We start from the raw sequence: 17,684 nt of genomic DNA, 5'->3' as shown, positions 1-17,684 counted from the left end.
TTGTCTCAAATAATGAACAAAGAAAAACAAAAAACAAACAAAAAAAAAAAACCACAGAAGTGCCCATTTTTCCCTTTTGATTTTTTTTTTTTTTTGAGAAAGCCTTTTTTTCTGTAGCTCCAGATCTCCTAGAATTCATTTTATAGACTCGAACTCAGAGATCTACCTGCTTCTGCTCCCAAGTGCTGGGTTTAAAGATTTGTGCTGCTACACCTTTCTTTCAGAAGTGTCTAGTATTTGCCTCTTTAAGCCCGAGAAGGGAAAAAATATAGTATCGCCAACAAGCATGTTACCTTCATGAGAAGTGTAACATAATTTAGCTTGCACATTCAATTCAAACTTTAAAAATGTACTTCAGTCAAAATCAGTAACTTAACACACTCAAACAAAAGCCACATACTCAGCACATTGGGTCATGTGACCTGCTTGATGTGAGAAAGACTTTAAAATGTTCCAAATAAATACTAGTAGAAGCTTGCAGCTGTAGGAGCTCTAGCTAGAACTGCTTATTTAGTTTTTAAATTACAATAACCAATATAACACATGATAGCATTATCAAATAAGGTTAGGTAAAAGCATATTATATTATATAATTTATTTATTTTGATAAAAATTAATATATGTACTTGAGGAATTTCCATAGCTTTCTCTAAATTTCACTTCCCAACTTAAATTTTTTTTTCAAGACAGGATTTCCCTGTGTAACAGCCCTGGCTTTACTAGAACTTGCTTCTTAGACCAGGCTGGCCTCCAACTCACAGAGATCCACCTCCCCTTGTCTTCCAGGTGTGGAGATTAAAGGCATGCGCCACTACCAAGCACTTCAACAGCTTTTGAAAGATGTATTTTATTTGTGTGTTTATGCATGTGCTGCTTAAATTTGTGCATGGACCCATGGGAGGTGCAGGCCAGAAGACGTTATCAGGTCCTGTCCAACTGTAGTTATAGGTAGTTAGCCACCAGATGTAGGTGCAGGGAACCAAACTTGTGTTTTTTGTTTGTTTGTCTGATGATTTTCTAAAATGTTTTAAACTCTGTATCTTAGAACTTGGTTGAAATTCTTGAAACTTAATATGAACAACGAAATGGCCATACCATATATTTACTTTTTGAGAACACATGAGTCGAATTTTTATCCATTCTACCAACTCAACAGGCTACCAATTGTAAGACACTCTGCTTAGTACACAGCATGGGATGTAAATTATCAAATGACCCCATGGGCAATGGCCTTGACACTAAGTAAACATACAAATGAACATAGCAGAGAGTGATTCATGAAGCAGTCATTGTTGTTTTGGTTTGCTGTCTTTTTTAATGGAGCACTCAGAAAGTGGAGGCACAATGATCTCTTTGTGTGTTTGAGGACACTCTTCTCTATATAGAGTGTTCCAGGACACCAAAGATGGCATAATGAGACTCTGTCTAAAAAACAAAACATGCAGAAGATACTTGGAGAAAAGATCAGAAGAGAACAAAAGGAGAACACATAATGTGGAAAGAGGAGATGACATAGGACAGGCACCTCTGAGCTGTGTTCCAAACTTGATGGGCAGTGGTCAGGGCACTGGGCATGGGAGAATCAGCATAGAAGGTATCAAACTGTGGAATTACAACGTTTGTAGGATACATTGCTTTAAGAGTCAGCCTATTAAGCTGAATGTGGGTAGTTCTAGACAATTTATGCTAGAGGAGTTGAACATTTGTCCCTGAAAAAAAGACCTATCCAAAAATATTTTTACAAGAATAAATCAGAAATCAGAATTGCCTTTCAGAATGACAGTTCTAGAAGCAATATGGATGCTAATTGGAGACACTGACTAGAAAAGCAGAGAGAGGCAAAGGGCTAGAAACCCTTAGAAAGTAGGGACAGAACATCCAGGTGGTTATTGCATTGTATGGAGACACCTAAAGGAAACATACTATTGCTTAAATGAAAATAGTCTCCCACATGGGAACACAACAGTTATTCCTGATGGTGCAATCTAAAAAGAACAGGAAAAGAAAATTTCCTGAACTTTTATTCTAGCTCCATAAAAGATGACTATCAAATGATTTATTGGTTCTATTCATAAAACATGCCTTGCATGAGATCTTTACTCATGATACATTTTTCATCTAAGTCACTGTATGAGTATGCTACATTTCTAATGATTCTAATCATTTCTTGCTGCTGGAACTCGAGATTCATTGCTCTCAATGGGTCTGCCATTGTCTTAGCATTATCTTATCTTCAAAAAGCATGTGTTAAAACATTTAACACAGCAAAATTCAAAGAATTCTTGAGTCTTTCACAATGTCTGACCTAGTGTCACCTGAAGTCTGGAGAATGGGAAAAAATAGAACAATCACTTTTTTTTGGTAGACTTCCTGCCAAAGATCTATATTGCAATCTCTGTGAGGGAAGATTGGCTGTGGATATTTACTGGGGTGTGTGTTGGGGGGAAACTAAAATGAAAAACTACATCAATAATTCTTCTTCTGTTAACACTCCACAGTATCAGTATTTCTGCCAGGTGGTATTGAAAATGGTTTGAAAAAAGTGCTTGGATGATGGCACCAATGGGATGGGGCAGCCAGAGGAGGCATTCCATCAACAGAGCACGGTAGCGCTGTGTACGAAATGGATTCCTGAGAGGGCTCTCATTAAATATAGAAAACGGAATTAGGCTCTCAAAATGGCCATTCAAAACCCACATTTAAACCCAAAGCAAATTAGAAAAATTGAGTTGTAGACTCCAGAAGAATTTGCTCATTAGAAAAATCTCAATTCTACTATATGTCTTTAAGACAAAAAGTATAATAAAATACATGTTTATAATTTCTAAACCTGGAAACATTAGACAAATCTCTCACAATTACGATGTACTAATCTACTTGTTCAATCTGCCAGGTAATTGTACCTTATGGCTATGCCTTTAAGAGGAGATACGAGGAAGCCCAGTTCACAATTCAGCTTTTAATCAGAACCTGTTTAAAAAAAAATAGTTCTCTAAGAAAAGTACATTGTATGAATTCCAGAGAAGTATACCCTAATATCAAAAGGTCAATTAAAATTGCAGGTCTGGGGTAGTTCAGTTGAAACTGTGTTTTGAGAATTTAAATAAAACGCACAGTAAATTAGATTTGATGTCTGCTAATTTATGCTTCAATACTGCATTCAGTCCAAGCTGGCTTCAATCAAAGTCATGCTACTGCACTCTTATGCTAATGCCTGCTGGTGAGCCAGAGTGGGTGGAATGAAAATCAGAAAGCTGAACATGAGTCAGAAGCATAGGCCATGCTCGAGGTGGGCTTTGAGACGAGGGGAGGGGACCTTAAAGGTTAATCACATCATGTTCAAGTTGTTTCTACAGGAAAATATGACTTTCTATGGCAACCATTAAATGGAGATAGTCATGAAGCAGTTTAGGTATATTTAGATGTGATATGCAGTGGTTACAGTCACACTCAGCTACTGTCTTTCTTTTATGATAATTTTTACCTGATTGAATTACCTTTTGATTCTGTAGTAAACACTTTGAACTTACTAACTCAAGTAGAAAATACTTTTTTGTTATTTATTTTGCTTATTAAATGCTAATATATTCTGTAAGAATATTTTAAAAGCAATCTCCTCCATCATTTGCTTGAGCTACAGATATGTTTAGTCACCACTTAGCACATGACAAAAAATTAATAATAACTGAGTACAAACCAAGTGGCGAGGACCATGCTAACCTATCCAAGGCATTAGTTTATTTCAAATGTAAAATTTTGTATGTCACAAATATGATTATTTTTATATAAAGACCATTGACTTTAACCTTTCAAAGAATGTTAAAAGGGATAAATTTGACATTTGGTTTATTTCAATGTCCCATCAAATGGAAAAATTAGATATTAAGCTCCAAATTTAAACTGATTTGCATCGGGTAATAACACAATTAAACATATTTTATGCCTGTAATCAAACAAAACACTAAGAATTTTAGATTGGAAGTTTTAATGTGGTATAATATGTGAAAGATTACACTATGTTTTCTTTTAATAATTGTTATTTCTAATGTAGCATAAAACCATAATCGTATTCTTGTGAGCTACCAGTTAATATAACCCTCTTTTGATGTACTTTCTCCAATTCTCTCTTCATACAAAACCATTCATGACTTATTTTTAATTTGAATTAGAAACAAGATTGTTTTATATGTCAATTCCAATTCCCTTATCCTCCTCCCCTCCACCAACTAACACCCTACTTATCCCATACACTTTCTGGTCCCCAGGGAGGGTGAGGCCTTCCATAGGGGGGTCTTCTGAGTCTGTCATATCCTTTGGGATAGGGCCTAGGCCCATCCCATGTGTCTAGGGTGAGGGAGTATCCCTCCATGTGGAATGGGCTCCCAAAGTCCATTCCTATGCTCGAGATAAGTACTGATCCACTACAACGGGCCCCATAGATTTCTGAGGTCTCCTTACTGACACCCATGTTTGTGGGGTCTGGAGCAGTCCCATGCTGGTTTTCCAGCTATCAGTCTGGGGACCAAGAGCTCTCCCTTGTTCAGGTCAGCTCTTTCTGTGGGTTTCATCAGCCTGGTGTGGACCCCTTTGCTCATCCCTCCTCCTTCTCTGCAACTCGATTACAGATCAGTTCAGTGTTTAGCTGTGGTGTCTGCTTCTACTTCCACCAGCTGCTGGACCATTCATGGCTTTTAAATATGTGGCAATGAAGTCTTACAGTGTATACTTCTGCAATGTGTGCAAATTATTCTCCGATTTTGACTTCTACAAGGCAAACAAGGGTTGCATCTCTCTGTTCCTTATATCTCTTAACTAGCTGTAAAATTTCAAAATTCTTTTTAACTCCTTGACACTTACATGGTTATTTGACTGTTCTTGTGTTCATCAGGTCTTGGCAATATTATCCTAACCTTGTTGACATGGGTGAACCTGAACGTACTTTGACCATGTACTTGCTAGGCCATCTCAGTATAAAGGCATGTGCCTTTACTCAATATGTTTCTTTTCGTTATTTTCCACTTATCTGTGTGTGTTGTTTCCTGAAATACCATAACTTCTCTGCATTGAAATGCTGTCTTTATATGATCTAGAACATTTTCAAGTTGTGAATTCTAAATGAATACCTAGAAGATTTTTTTAATTACTATGAAGAAAATATTCATTTTTCCACCTCATTACACTTTAAGCATCTGGCATGTTCTCTCCACTGCCCAGAATAGTTTGGATGGAAGGAAAGTCAAACAGAAATTTGAAAAAGGAAAACATCCTGGGAAATTCTGAAATTCTTACACAGAATTTAGTAGAGAGTGTACTACACTGAAGTAAGAAGACCACAAAGAAATACTCAGAATCCCAGAGAAACTAAAACAGAAGAACAAAGATAGACATTATGTAGCACTGAAACCTTGTATTTCCTGTATATCGGTTCAGTTTATCCAGCCAACAAAACAGTGAGACTGACTTCATTACAATAGAACAGATGCCAGGAGCAAGAAATGAATGCTCATTTAAATGATAAATGATTTCTAATTGATAAATGATTAGTTCTTCAGCTCATTTAATTGTACTTATTTTCACTGTTTGACATTTTACTTGATTTCAAAATAACTTGTTAATATTGGATTTGAATATATAATGCCATAAAATATTTGACTTTTTAGCACATCATGACATAATTTACCTATAAAGATGAAATTTATTTGCAATGGAAAATACAAATCAATGATACAGGATTTATAATAATTACTTTCATAAAGCCTTGCAATTATTTTCTTCATTTTTATCATTTCCAAGGAATTATAAATTACCAAATTGCTAAATTATATAACTCATCAATTAAATTTTTGTGTCCATAGCAATTATTCTCCAAGAGGAGATAAATCATTTATTTGCAAGCCAGTAACACTGTTAATATTTAAAGATTCTTTTTCCATATAGAGTATTAAAATATTTTCCTTTCTTTCAACAAATATCTATGATCTCTATCTGCCTTTTCAGGGTCAAAAAATAAATTTAAAGGAAAGTCACTATTGTCATAAATGTGAAGTATATGCACCAATAAAGCAAATAGGATGGCTATGGTGAATCAGAGCCCATGGTCTCTGCATCTGTTTCTACTCTTCACTTGAGGTCTTACACACATATACAGTTGCATCAATCATTTATGATTAAAGACATGTTGCTGCCAAGCAGTAACTTTCTAGAGTTTCAAATCACCTTTATAGAGCTCATTCATTGTAAAAAGGGTAATTTTAGAGGTGTGTGTAATACTTGAGATCCCCCCTAATAATTGTATATAACTTACAATCTTATGGCTAGAACAGCCAATGAAGTCAGCCACTTATTGGTTTTATTTTTCTATTTTTATCTAGTAAGACCATATAATAAGAAAGGTAACAGAGAACAAGAGTGGATGTGATTCTGAGGATAGTGAAAGAAAGGAGGAGGTTAATCTGGAAAAAAGGAAAGAGAGGGGATTCATCACACAGGGAACCACACCCACTCTCACCACACTGCATCCATCACTACACCTGCTTACTTTGTTGACAATGGCAGTTTAATTCATTCTATTGTTTTTGTGGACTTGATAAAATGAAGGATTATGTTAGTGGAGTCATGTGATTTCCCAAGTAAATGGTCTTTTTTCAGGAAATTTCCATTAATTTTCTAATGTCATTAAATATTTCTACATTATGATGAATATAATAATTAACTCAAAACTAAGACAGACATGTTTATGGAGAACTTAAAACTTTATTAGATTTTGGATGACTAAAGTAGAGTTACTACCAATTATAGGTAAGCAGAGGAAGTCATGTAAGGAAAATAAATTATTCTGTGTCTTAACAGGCAAGTGCCACAGAACTTCTGATTATACCAAACTGGGTACTTAGGTATACTCCTGTGAAAAGGATGCCTATACTTTTAACAAATTACCATTTTAAATCTCCGTTTTCCATGTTTTTCATCATTTACAAATATGTAACACTGCTTTTTAAAAAAATATATTATGTTTTGTATTCATTAGCTTCAAACTTTTTCCACATAATATATCTTATATTATCTTCCCTTTATCTGCTTCCCTGATTAAGATCATGGTGATAAAATAACAAAATTTTGAAGTGAAATGGTTTTACATTGTATTTAATAAGAACCTATCCACATTCGTTTTAAAGATAAGATCTCATTTTTTAGCCAACATAAGAAGAATAAAGGGTCCTGGAAACTTTCCCTAAATTGGCCTGGAACTCTCAAATTAGGAAGGGTGTATTCCTCATTTGTGGAGTAGAAGGCATTGGGATATTGGGAATGAGGAGGGAAACCCATAGCTTAGAGGTAATTCTTCATGTAAATGGTAAGACAAGACATCCATTTTTACTCCTCACTTAACCTGTCAGCTTGCCAGAATCGCCATGTCAGCACTCTAACTACACCAGAAAGGATGCTCACATCCCATTATCTCATTTTTCTGAGAAAGGTTGCGAAAAATGCCAATCAGAAAAAGAAAAAGAAAATAAATAAATAAATAAAATAAAATAAATAAAAAATCTTGGAACCAAAGAACAAATGTCCTGATACCAAAGGATTGCTTAGTTAACAGAATTTTAATAAGCAATTGCAGTGTTTCTTAATAGCATTAATTACACGCTTAGTAAGGCACCATCCTAACTCATTAGTGCTTTCTTTCTGTTCCATTTTATCTCCTACCAACAGAAAGGGGGGTAATATAAGACTTGTCTATTACTATTAATATTGCTTGATCTTTTTATGCCACTATTTAAAGGTGCTTGCATAAACATTTTCCATTCAGCTAGTACCCATGTCTGCATATATGTATCTCAAGTAACTGTAGCAACATTTGACATGCCCCTGGACCATGCTACATGCTGTGCTACAACTAGAGACAATTGACAACAGCACTCAAACATCTTGGTCCTCCACTAGAAAGTGCTGTTGTGGAGGACCAAGATTTTTGTACAGAATATTAAAGCAGCATCAATAATAAATTTCAGAAATAACACTGGCCAAAAGCATTTAAAATACATTCAGAATTATTTGATTCAATATTTAATTGATTCTACTAGTTTATATATTTAATGAATACAACTATGGACCTATCACCTAAATAACATAATACACTTAAATTAGTCTGGAGTAATTCCAGTGCCACATGTAATATGTGCAATGTGTATTATAAAATTGTTAATGTCAACATCTCCTGACAGCACTGTCTAAAATTACCATATTTCTAAAAATAAAGTGTTTACGTTTTTATAAGGTATACCTCAAATGGTAATATTCATCTTATAGTAGTTTAGTGATGAGCATTTACAACTTTAAGAGTTCTGATACAGTCTTTCAAGTACAAAATTAAGACATATTGCCTTCATTTTATTCACATATGGAGATAAGATAAAAATTTAAAATTTGCTATCTAGTGTCTGTAATGGAAGAAAGTCTTATTCTTCCATTTCCTGCTATTGCACTGAAGAAAAGAAGTTAATAATATGAGAATTCTACCACAACCTCAAACCACAAAATTTAAAGTATTCTGCTTACCAGACAAGTGTAGATGAGAATGAGACTCCCGGCTCTGTCCTAGTTCAAGTCTGACTTCACAGAAATATCTTTCAATATCACAAAAGGCTATTTTTTGATACTTTGATTGTGACCTGGAGCCAAGTATGACAACTAACAAATAAGTCACCACTGTGCAGGACACTAATTAATATTCAGGAGGCAGACAAGAACTTACTGAAAGAGTGAAACCTACTTTGTTTGGCAGGGCATTAAATGGTCCACATAACTCACTTCCCAGTGTTCTTTCTCTGAATATGTTATGTCACACAATGTGTTTTCTTCCTTTCTTTTTTTAATTTTTGAGACAGGGTTTCTCTGTGTAGCTTTGTAGCCTATCCTGACACTCGCTCTGTAGACCAGGCTGACCTTGAAATCATAGAGATCTGCCTGCCTCTGCCTCCCGAATTTTGGGATTAAAAGCGTGCGCCACCAACACCCGGCCCAATGTGTTTTCTGAAGATGCCAATAATGAGTTGACTTTAAAAGCATTATACTAATTAGGTGAGCCTAAATGATTGTGTGAGATTTTTAAAGAAGGGCACTGTTTCTAAACAAGTAACTGTTCCCAGTAGGTCAATTCAGAGAAATATAATATAAAATATTCATAATAGTTTGAATAAGAATGCCCCCCTTAGAATCTCATGTATGAATGCTTGGTTCTTTGTTTGTGCAACTCTTTAGACAGGATTAGGAGGTGTGGCTTTGTTGGAGGTATGAATTAGGGGTGGGTGCTAAAAATTCCAAAGCCTCATCATCCCCAGTTAGCTCTCTCTGCCTTGTGCTTGTGGATCAAGATGCAAGCTCTCAGATTCATGCTCCAGAATCATGCCTGCTACTGCTATACTCCCCAGCATAATATCAGGTCATATACTGTAATCCTCAGGATCCATGAGCCTCAAATTAAACACTTTCTTCTACCTGTCACTTTGCTCATAGTGTCTTGCCGCATCAATAGAAATTCTCTAATACAACACAGAAAAGTTGAGGTCCAACCATTAAAGTGCAGTGGACAGCTTCGAAAACCTGTGATACTGGCCAGCATCTATGCCAGTGAAGACTTCAGGGACATTCAACCCCAAATTCTGAGGATTTAACACAAATAGGCCTGGAAGTAGGTCATCGCTCTTTCCCCTCAATTGTATGTGCCTTGGGAAGTTGTAAGCACAAAACTTTCTCATGAGAAACTGATGTCATTCTAAATCAGTGAAATTGTGGAACTTGTTTGTGCAGCAACAGAAACCTCACACACCTGAAGATCATCTTGTTCCTGAAGCAGGGGATATAAATGAAAATTGATAGGGGTTCTCAAGCAGAAAGGCATGAATCTCACCAGTTCCACAGCTTAGGTTCTGGTGCACAGATATAGGGAAAATAAAGCATGGTTTCTGATAGAATGGTAAGAAAGATTTCAAAGCATGGATACTGAGTGACCCTGATACATCTTTCAAAACAAGAAAGCCTTATTCTTCTGCATTTAACTTGACAGTTAAACAGTGAGAGATCAAAACAGGATTTAAGTTTTAGTGCAGTATGTCAACTAATTACCCACTTAACTAATGACAAAAGGAAGATAGTAATAAATGTGAAATATTGAACCCATAACTTCCAAAACTACCAAAGAAACAAGAACATACTTTAGAAAGCTGCCTATTGTCTAAATCAGACTTTATACAGAACAAAACAAATCTTCATAAGAATATCACAATTATAAAAAATAAGCAAATGACACAAAGAAATCGTTGATTGAAATGTGAAGTTTAACAAGGAAATGAGAAAAATGGAAAAATAAAGAAGTATATTTAAATGACAAGAAAAGTTTCATAACTGTAACTGATCATGCTACAATTAAATTTTATTGAACTAGCTAATGGCTCATTCTTTCATCTTTAGTAAAGTTCAATATATATACATATATATGCATATTTATATGCGTGTATATATATAATCTTGCATGTATGTTCATTCTTTAGGTTTGTGCAGAGCCCACAGAGGCTAACAATGTATGTGGATCCCCATGAGTTGGAGTTACAGCTGGTTATGCACTGCCATGTGGTGCTGCAAAGAGCAGAAAGTGCTCTTAACCACCAAGACACTTCTCTAGCACTGTTTCCTTGAAAATAAACCATTTAATATTGTTTTTGCATTAACATGTCATTCTGAAGAACTTATAAATACTTGCATTGGCACATTCTGTCAAAATGTAGCAAACATTTTTTGTGCCTGAATGGGTTGAACATTTAGAATTTTTTATGAAGTTATACGTGGCATTTGCTGAGGATGATTTCCACAAGTTTCACCTGATCTGCTCAGCTTTTCCTCTCTATAGTTGAGGCAATCAGCAGCTAGCATATGGTACATAAGACAGAAAGCGGAAGAAAGCTCAACTTCACAGGCAAGGCAGCTGGTAGATTTGACAGTTCTTTTCCAAATTACTCATCATGTTTTGAATTACCACTTGGAAAAAAATGTGTTGCCCATCTCCAAAATAGATGTTCATTTTTATTTTTATGCTGGAGAAAGACTTCCAATAAGAAGATAAACCAGATGGTTACAGGAAAAGAGGTAGGTTCCCCAATGAGACGTTTTCTCATTGTCTGGTCTCCTGTCACAAGACATATCCAAGTAAACACACTAATACTTCACTAGTCATTCTTAGCTTTGCCCTCTCACATGCATTTTTGCTTTTCCCTATGAACAATGCCTTTGGAACAGTGTCAAAAGTAAAGACGGAAGGCATAGTGAGTTCATTATCAAGTGGCATTGATCTAGATTTGGTACTTACTCAGAATACAGCACATAGACAGGCTCTTTCTGAGATATCAGTGATATTACAAAAACAAGTAACTGTAATATGGAGAATGCTTTCCTAAAGTGAGTATGCAATTGATGGCTTCAAAATTACTTTCTACAGCAGAAATCCAAAGGAATTTATATAGAATCTCAAAATACAATTAGCATGTATAATTCAAACTGTGACCTGAGGGTGTAGTAAACTTCTCTCTTAAACTCAATTGAATATTCTAAGTTAGACAAAATCTCACTATGAAATTTTCAATAGTTTCCAAATTTGGCAGGACCAAAAGCTTAGTCTGAAATAACAAAGTAACTCTAGCCTGGATGCTTAAGTGCTTCAGAGACTTACCTTGATTTATACTTTTAAAATGCAAGTGTCCAGGGATAGTTTTCTAGGCTACATAGTTGCTAGAAAATATATTAACCTATTCACCTTAGAATTCTCTCACCACCCTGTGATTTGCTTTTAGAATACTCTTCATCTCCAAGATCTTCAAAGTTGAAAATACTTGTGTTTGACTCCACTACAAAAACTGAATAATAATGAGTTTTCAATGATGTGTTCCTTTTAGCCTCATTATAAAAGTTTTAATGTCTATATTTAATGTATTAAAAGTCATTTTACGAGCTAATGCAGGGGCACAGCAGTCTAATCCCATTGTCAGCCTTTTCTTTACTAGCCCAATGAAAACGTATCTAACTTTCAATTTCCCAAGTTCACAGCAGTTGTCACATTTGAAGCATAGTTCTTCATACTTCTGAGCACTGTCATAAGTCATTGAAGACAGATTTATGAAATGACAGACTTTCTAAGATAAAGTATAATGTGTCAAACAGCTATTCTTTATTTCCAGTCCAATGGGAATTTAAGAAATTGTTTCAAACAAGGATAAATTTGGAAATAACTTTCGAAACTCACTGCAGGTGACAGCTACATCTCAGAGCACTGAACACACCATGTTGTTTTAACCAGTACTCTAATACATTTTGTAAATGTATTAGACACTATTAACAGTGTCATGTAATCTAAGAACTTACTAAACAAGTCAAAAGGTCATAATGTATGAGCATATTATTTCTAGCTACCAAAATCTGTAAGTTGAAGCTATTTACTTTCTGTTCACTTGAAATGTGCTTGTTATAATTACAATATCTGAAGGGTTCTTTCTGCAGTCTTTCCATCGACAAGTGCTCTCATCTAATCACACATTTTAACATAGACAATGAGAACCATAGATTCATCTCTAAAAATAAAAAACTTGTAAAGTTGTTAGTACCTAGTTATAGACTTCCAAAAAGTTTAGAATATTGTCTTTCCAATAACTATGTCTTAGCATGTATAATCTTTACTACATAAAATTAATTATATGTAATTTATGCATACGTATCTTTACTAATACTTTTATAAGTTTCAATAAGGAATAGAGCTTTGATACATTAATAAGTCTGTCTACCTAGTTCAGAGTTGCTGAGACAGAAAATCTAATGAAATGTTCATTCACTAGATGCTGTGCAAAAATCATTTTGTATATTGTCAATATTTGTTGCTCTCATTGGATTAATGAAGGACTTAGTGGCAAATAGCTAGACTCATAGAGGTTAGGTGGGACTTGTCAACAAAAAGAGGAGGAGCTGCCAGGAGACTTAGAAACAAAATGAACATGTGCTGAAAAAAGTTACGGCGACATGGCAGAAGACAGATAAGAAATCTAGGTTAGTTTAAGTTGTAAGAGCTAGCTCACAACAAACCTAAGCTATTGGTTGGGCATTTATAATTAATATTACATCTCTATGTCTAATTGGGGAGTGGGCTGATGATGCAGAGCTGACGGGCCGCACAGAGAAACTCCACCTACCACCAGGTTATCAGTTCTAGACTGGTGTTGGAGCACAGTGTCAGAACTACAATGGTCAGATAACGGACTCTCAGCTCTAGAAAGGGGTTAGAACAGAGCATTGGTTCTAAAATGACCAGGTAATATAGTACCAGCTATAGAACAGTCATCGTGTAGAAAAGCATCTCTTTTCTTAGTTTAGGCCATTTTATTCTTCCTCATTCTCTTCTTATTTTTAAATCCCCCCTAATTGTAATATAGTTACTATTAAAATGAATTATTGAAAATTCAAACAATGAGCATTAAAATTATAGATTTACTATCTGCAGTTTTCAAACATTAATTCTGAAAAGTATGATTGGGTAAATTAGTATGCTTTAAGGAAAAATTATCACAATTTATATTTACACTAAGTCTTAAGTGTATTTCAAAATGTTACTATGCTAAGCAATGAGTGTTATTAGAAACTAGGCCCATGAGTTAGATAATAGATGCTGACAGAAACATTTTATGTATTGCCCAATAACCCACTTAAGCTCAGGTTATTTATGTAGATATCCTGCACTTATTCAACACAGAGGACTAAGACTATTAAGATATGAATACAAAAAAGAGTGCTAATAAAATGCATATGAGAACCAAAGTTCTCTTAACTACATTTGCTGTTGACATGGAACAGACTAAATTAAAGGAGTCTGTGTGTGTTCCAACCAAGGAGGGAAAATGTGAGTTTGGAACAATTCACATCTAATGGCAACAATATCATGTCAGCATATTAGGGAGAGTTTTGAAGATAGATGGACAATTTATGAAATCTGAATAAGTTATTAAAATACTTTGGGGCATAGTTTTTAAAAATATACTGGAACAATTCATTTAGCCAGACATTTATGCATCCATAGATTCATCTCACAAAAGTTCTTTTATCAAAACATATACATAGATAAGTTATTCTCAACTTGAAGCTATTAATTTAATAAATTTAGAAATATTTCATTGTTAAACTTGTCATAAATAATTATCACTTAAATTTATACAAGCACATGCTATTCATTTTTGCAAAGCCAAAGCAATAATGAGGTATTCAGCCACAAACACTAAGTTTTCATGCCAAAGAACACATATCTCCCAATTCTCCCACATTAATGTTAAGAATCTACTATAAAAAAAAACATATAGCCTATTTCTATTACATTTTGCCTATGAAGAAATGCAGATGAGCAGGCTCAGGAAAATACCCCTAAAAAAATTCGGAGTCTGACTAGCTTAAAAATGAAGCAAGTAAATAAGAAATAAACATCTTAATTTAATTCACAGACTTCTCTCTTGAGTAGTATCAAACAAAGACTAATATTGTGAACACACAATAGAAAAATGAAGGAATATACCATCCACCTTAGGAAAAGTTAGGGATTTACAACATTAACAATATCATATTTTGTTTGAAAATTGACACCAACTCCTTGCTGTGTTGAGACAGTAATTACTAAAATGGTTTACCAAAGCAATCAAAAAGCCATGAGCAAGTGTTGTAGCAGATAGTCCCTTGAGAAGCATTTTAACATGGGTGAATAAATATATTTAATTCTGTCAAATGCTACTATGCATGAATTATGAAGCACTGTGCAAAGCCATGCCAAATGGATAGAAGGATGGCTACTTACCAACAGGGCGAACTGTAGACATTACAATGGTGTGGTGAGAACATAAAAAAGAAATTTAAAAAAGAAAGAAAAGAAAATTATCAGAATGCATGATGTGTAATGTTACATTTAAGTATGGACAGTAGAATGATTTCTGTTCTCATAATTCAATTATGAACAGGGTACCTAAGTCTGATACAACTGAAAGACATAAACATAATTACATGGAAAATTTATTTTTAACCTTAGTACTAACTTTGAGATCTTGAAGGGACAGTTTAGGTTTAATCTTATCAAAACTTACTTTGCTTATTATTTCAAAGATATCAAGTAAGGAGCCATATGTTACTCAAAATTTAGGAAGACTGCTAAACTATGCAAGCCAATATTAGTGAACATCATGTCTGAAAAATAAGGCTTCACTACCTGAACTAAATTGCAACTGGATTTCAAGCATGGCTTGTCATAACCATTTCAAGCAATATAGACAAGCTCCTGATATAACTTTTTAGCAGGCGATGATAATATAGGTCCACTTTGCTTTCTAGTCATGGAAATCAATTATTTGTTACACATAATAAATAGGTTGAAACATGCCTTCAAATCTCAACCCTAAAGCTCTTTAACCACTGCTGAAACTATTCCTTCTTCTGGCATAGGTGATGAAACAGCGACTTATATGTTGATTCATTCTCTCACTGAGCACAGATAGCTTCAAACTGATGCTTCAGAAATATATCATTTTTTGATACCATAACTTTTCCTTTACTAAGATATATAGTAATAGGCTGACATTGTCTTAGTGATTGAATTTTAAGATACATACATAAGCTTAATATTTTCTTTAAAACTCACTTCAAATAAATATGGATGAACAACCATTTCATATAAAAGCAATAAACATGCACTAGAAAACATGGATTTCCTTTATCCAGAAGAAAAAAATCTATTTAGAAGAGAAAAAATATAAAACTGTACAATTAAAACACAAATTTTTCCTTCTAGTAGGTCATTCAGCCATATCCCAAAATATATAACTCTAGTGAGTAATAGTGCATTTCTAGAATACGGTATGAATAGATCTTGCTGGTGTTGATTCTTTGGGCTTGATAAGATAAATACAGCATTTGGAACATGCTTTACACTTAGGCATTTAATCAACCCATCCATTATAATGCTGGATTTATGTAATCCCTAAAAATAATAGGATAGTTAGATATATGTGAAAGTAGCTGTCTTTTATAATAGTAGTATTTGCAATTAGAATAATAAAAACTATGACAATTGTAGTAACAGTAGGAAAATAATGGGTCACTGTCATAAACATTTCATGTTATGTTTAGTGTAGAAAAGCATTGAGAAGTTGCCTGGTGACTCGTTTTATCCTTTTTGTAAAGGGACGGAACAAAAGGCCCAAGACTAATAATGAAGTAAAGATATAAGGTTGACATCATAATCCTTCCCTTTTTCTCACTAATAATTTCTCTCAGTTATATCAGTTTCTAATAGGAAAAAAATCAGTTTTGAAATTTGTTCTAATTTAATTGCCATAGAAGGATTGGTTTTCAAATATGCTTCCCTTAGAAATATTATGACTTCTAAGGAAAAGAGAAGAAACTATACTGAGGGACAATGTTGAAATAAATATATTTTCCATTCACTTTATACTAGTTTCAATTTTTTTTTACTATCCTGCCTTGGAAGACAATACTCCAATAAGATCCTTTTTATACCAAGTGAATTAAGAAACTGGGAAATGAAAAGTGTTTGCATAAATGAGGCTGCTATTTAGATATCTCTTTTAAGAACCATTTTACAAATTACTTAATATGTTTTTTGACTTGACTATTACAGATTCAAGTTCTTCTACTATTTTGTTTTTATCTTTAATTTTGCTTGCCAAGGCAGATAATAAAGCTACTTGATTGCTTCCTTTGATAACCTTTTTTTTTGCCTTGTTTTTGAAATTAAAAAACAAACAAACAAAAAACACACCAAAGAGACTTTGGTTTCAAGTGTTGATTATAAAACTCCTTAAAGTATCCCCAGTGTGCTAGCATTCATATAATTGTACAATTTCTGTATAAATATTACAATAAAACTGCATGATTCATAGCAACATTTCATTGTGAAAATTAGCAGGTGGATGTTTTCAAAATCAGGAAATTAAACTCAATTCTGTTCAATAGTTAAATGGAATAAAATAGACATGGCCTCATGGGTCAGTTGACCTTGTTCCAATAAAACAACCAAGAGAAAGGCTGAGCATTTCATTTATGTGCATAATGAAATAGACACAGAAAATAAAAGTCATAATTTTACCCCCATTAACCTTGCAATGTGAACTATCCCAACTGCATGTCATAATGTTAAAACATGTTTTCAATAATAATTTACTGCACATTACATTGTTCTATTGGTTTATTAATATTATTTGACCCTTCTTTTGAAGTTGCAGTTTTAGATAAATGAGAAATTTGTAACATGGGGGGGCACAAACACTCTAATTCATCCACACTCTAAACCAGATAATAAACCATTTAAAGTTGCTGATATTTAAATGTGTGTGTGTGTGTGTGTATATTATTAAAAACAATTCTTTGTACCAGTGTGGTAGGTTTGCTTCCAGTAAAATAATAAACCTGAAACTTTCAACAAATTATGAAAACAATTAGCTGAGAAAGTTCTCAAAGCAAACAGATCACTCCAAGTCTCCTTAGCCCAAGCACTCAAGAGTGAAAACAAATCTGTTTTCTCTACAAACAAACAGCTCCTTGCATGCTCTTAACATTTGTTTAGTCAGCAAATAGTTTTTGAATGAAATAGTTTTTGA

At 34.1% G+C, this 17,684-nt stretch overlaps 1 protein-coding gene across 6 annotated transcripts in view; it reads right to left on the bottom strand.

The window, feature by feature from the left end:
* Positions 1-17,684, bottom strand: part of Robo2 (roundabout guidance receptor 2) — a 482,486-nt gene that overhangs the window by 96,861 nt on the left and 367,941 nt on the right. For all 6 annotated transcript variants that reach the window (XM_027412411.2, XM_027412408.2, XM_027412409.2 and 3 more), the window contains one exon: positions 14,873-14,884. In XM_027412411.2, coding sequence (XP_027268212.1) covers positions 14,873-14,884 — 12 coding nt within the window. The remainder of the gene's footprint in view (positions 1-14,872; positions 14,885-17,684) is intronic.

Source organism: Cricetulus griseus, chromosome 4, assembly GCF_003668045.3.
Source record: "Cricetulus griseus strain 17A/GY chromosome 4, alternate assembly CriGri-PICRH-1.0, whole genome shotgun sequence".
NCBI lineage: Eukaryota > Metazoa > Chordata > Mammalia > Rodentia > Cricetidae > Cricetulus > Cricetulus griseus.
Note: the sequence above shows the minus strand (reverse complement) of the source record. Positions and strands in the feature narration are given on the sequence as shown.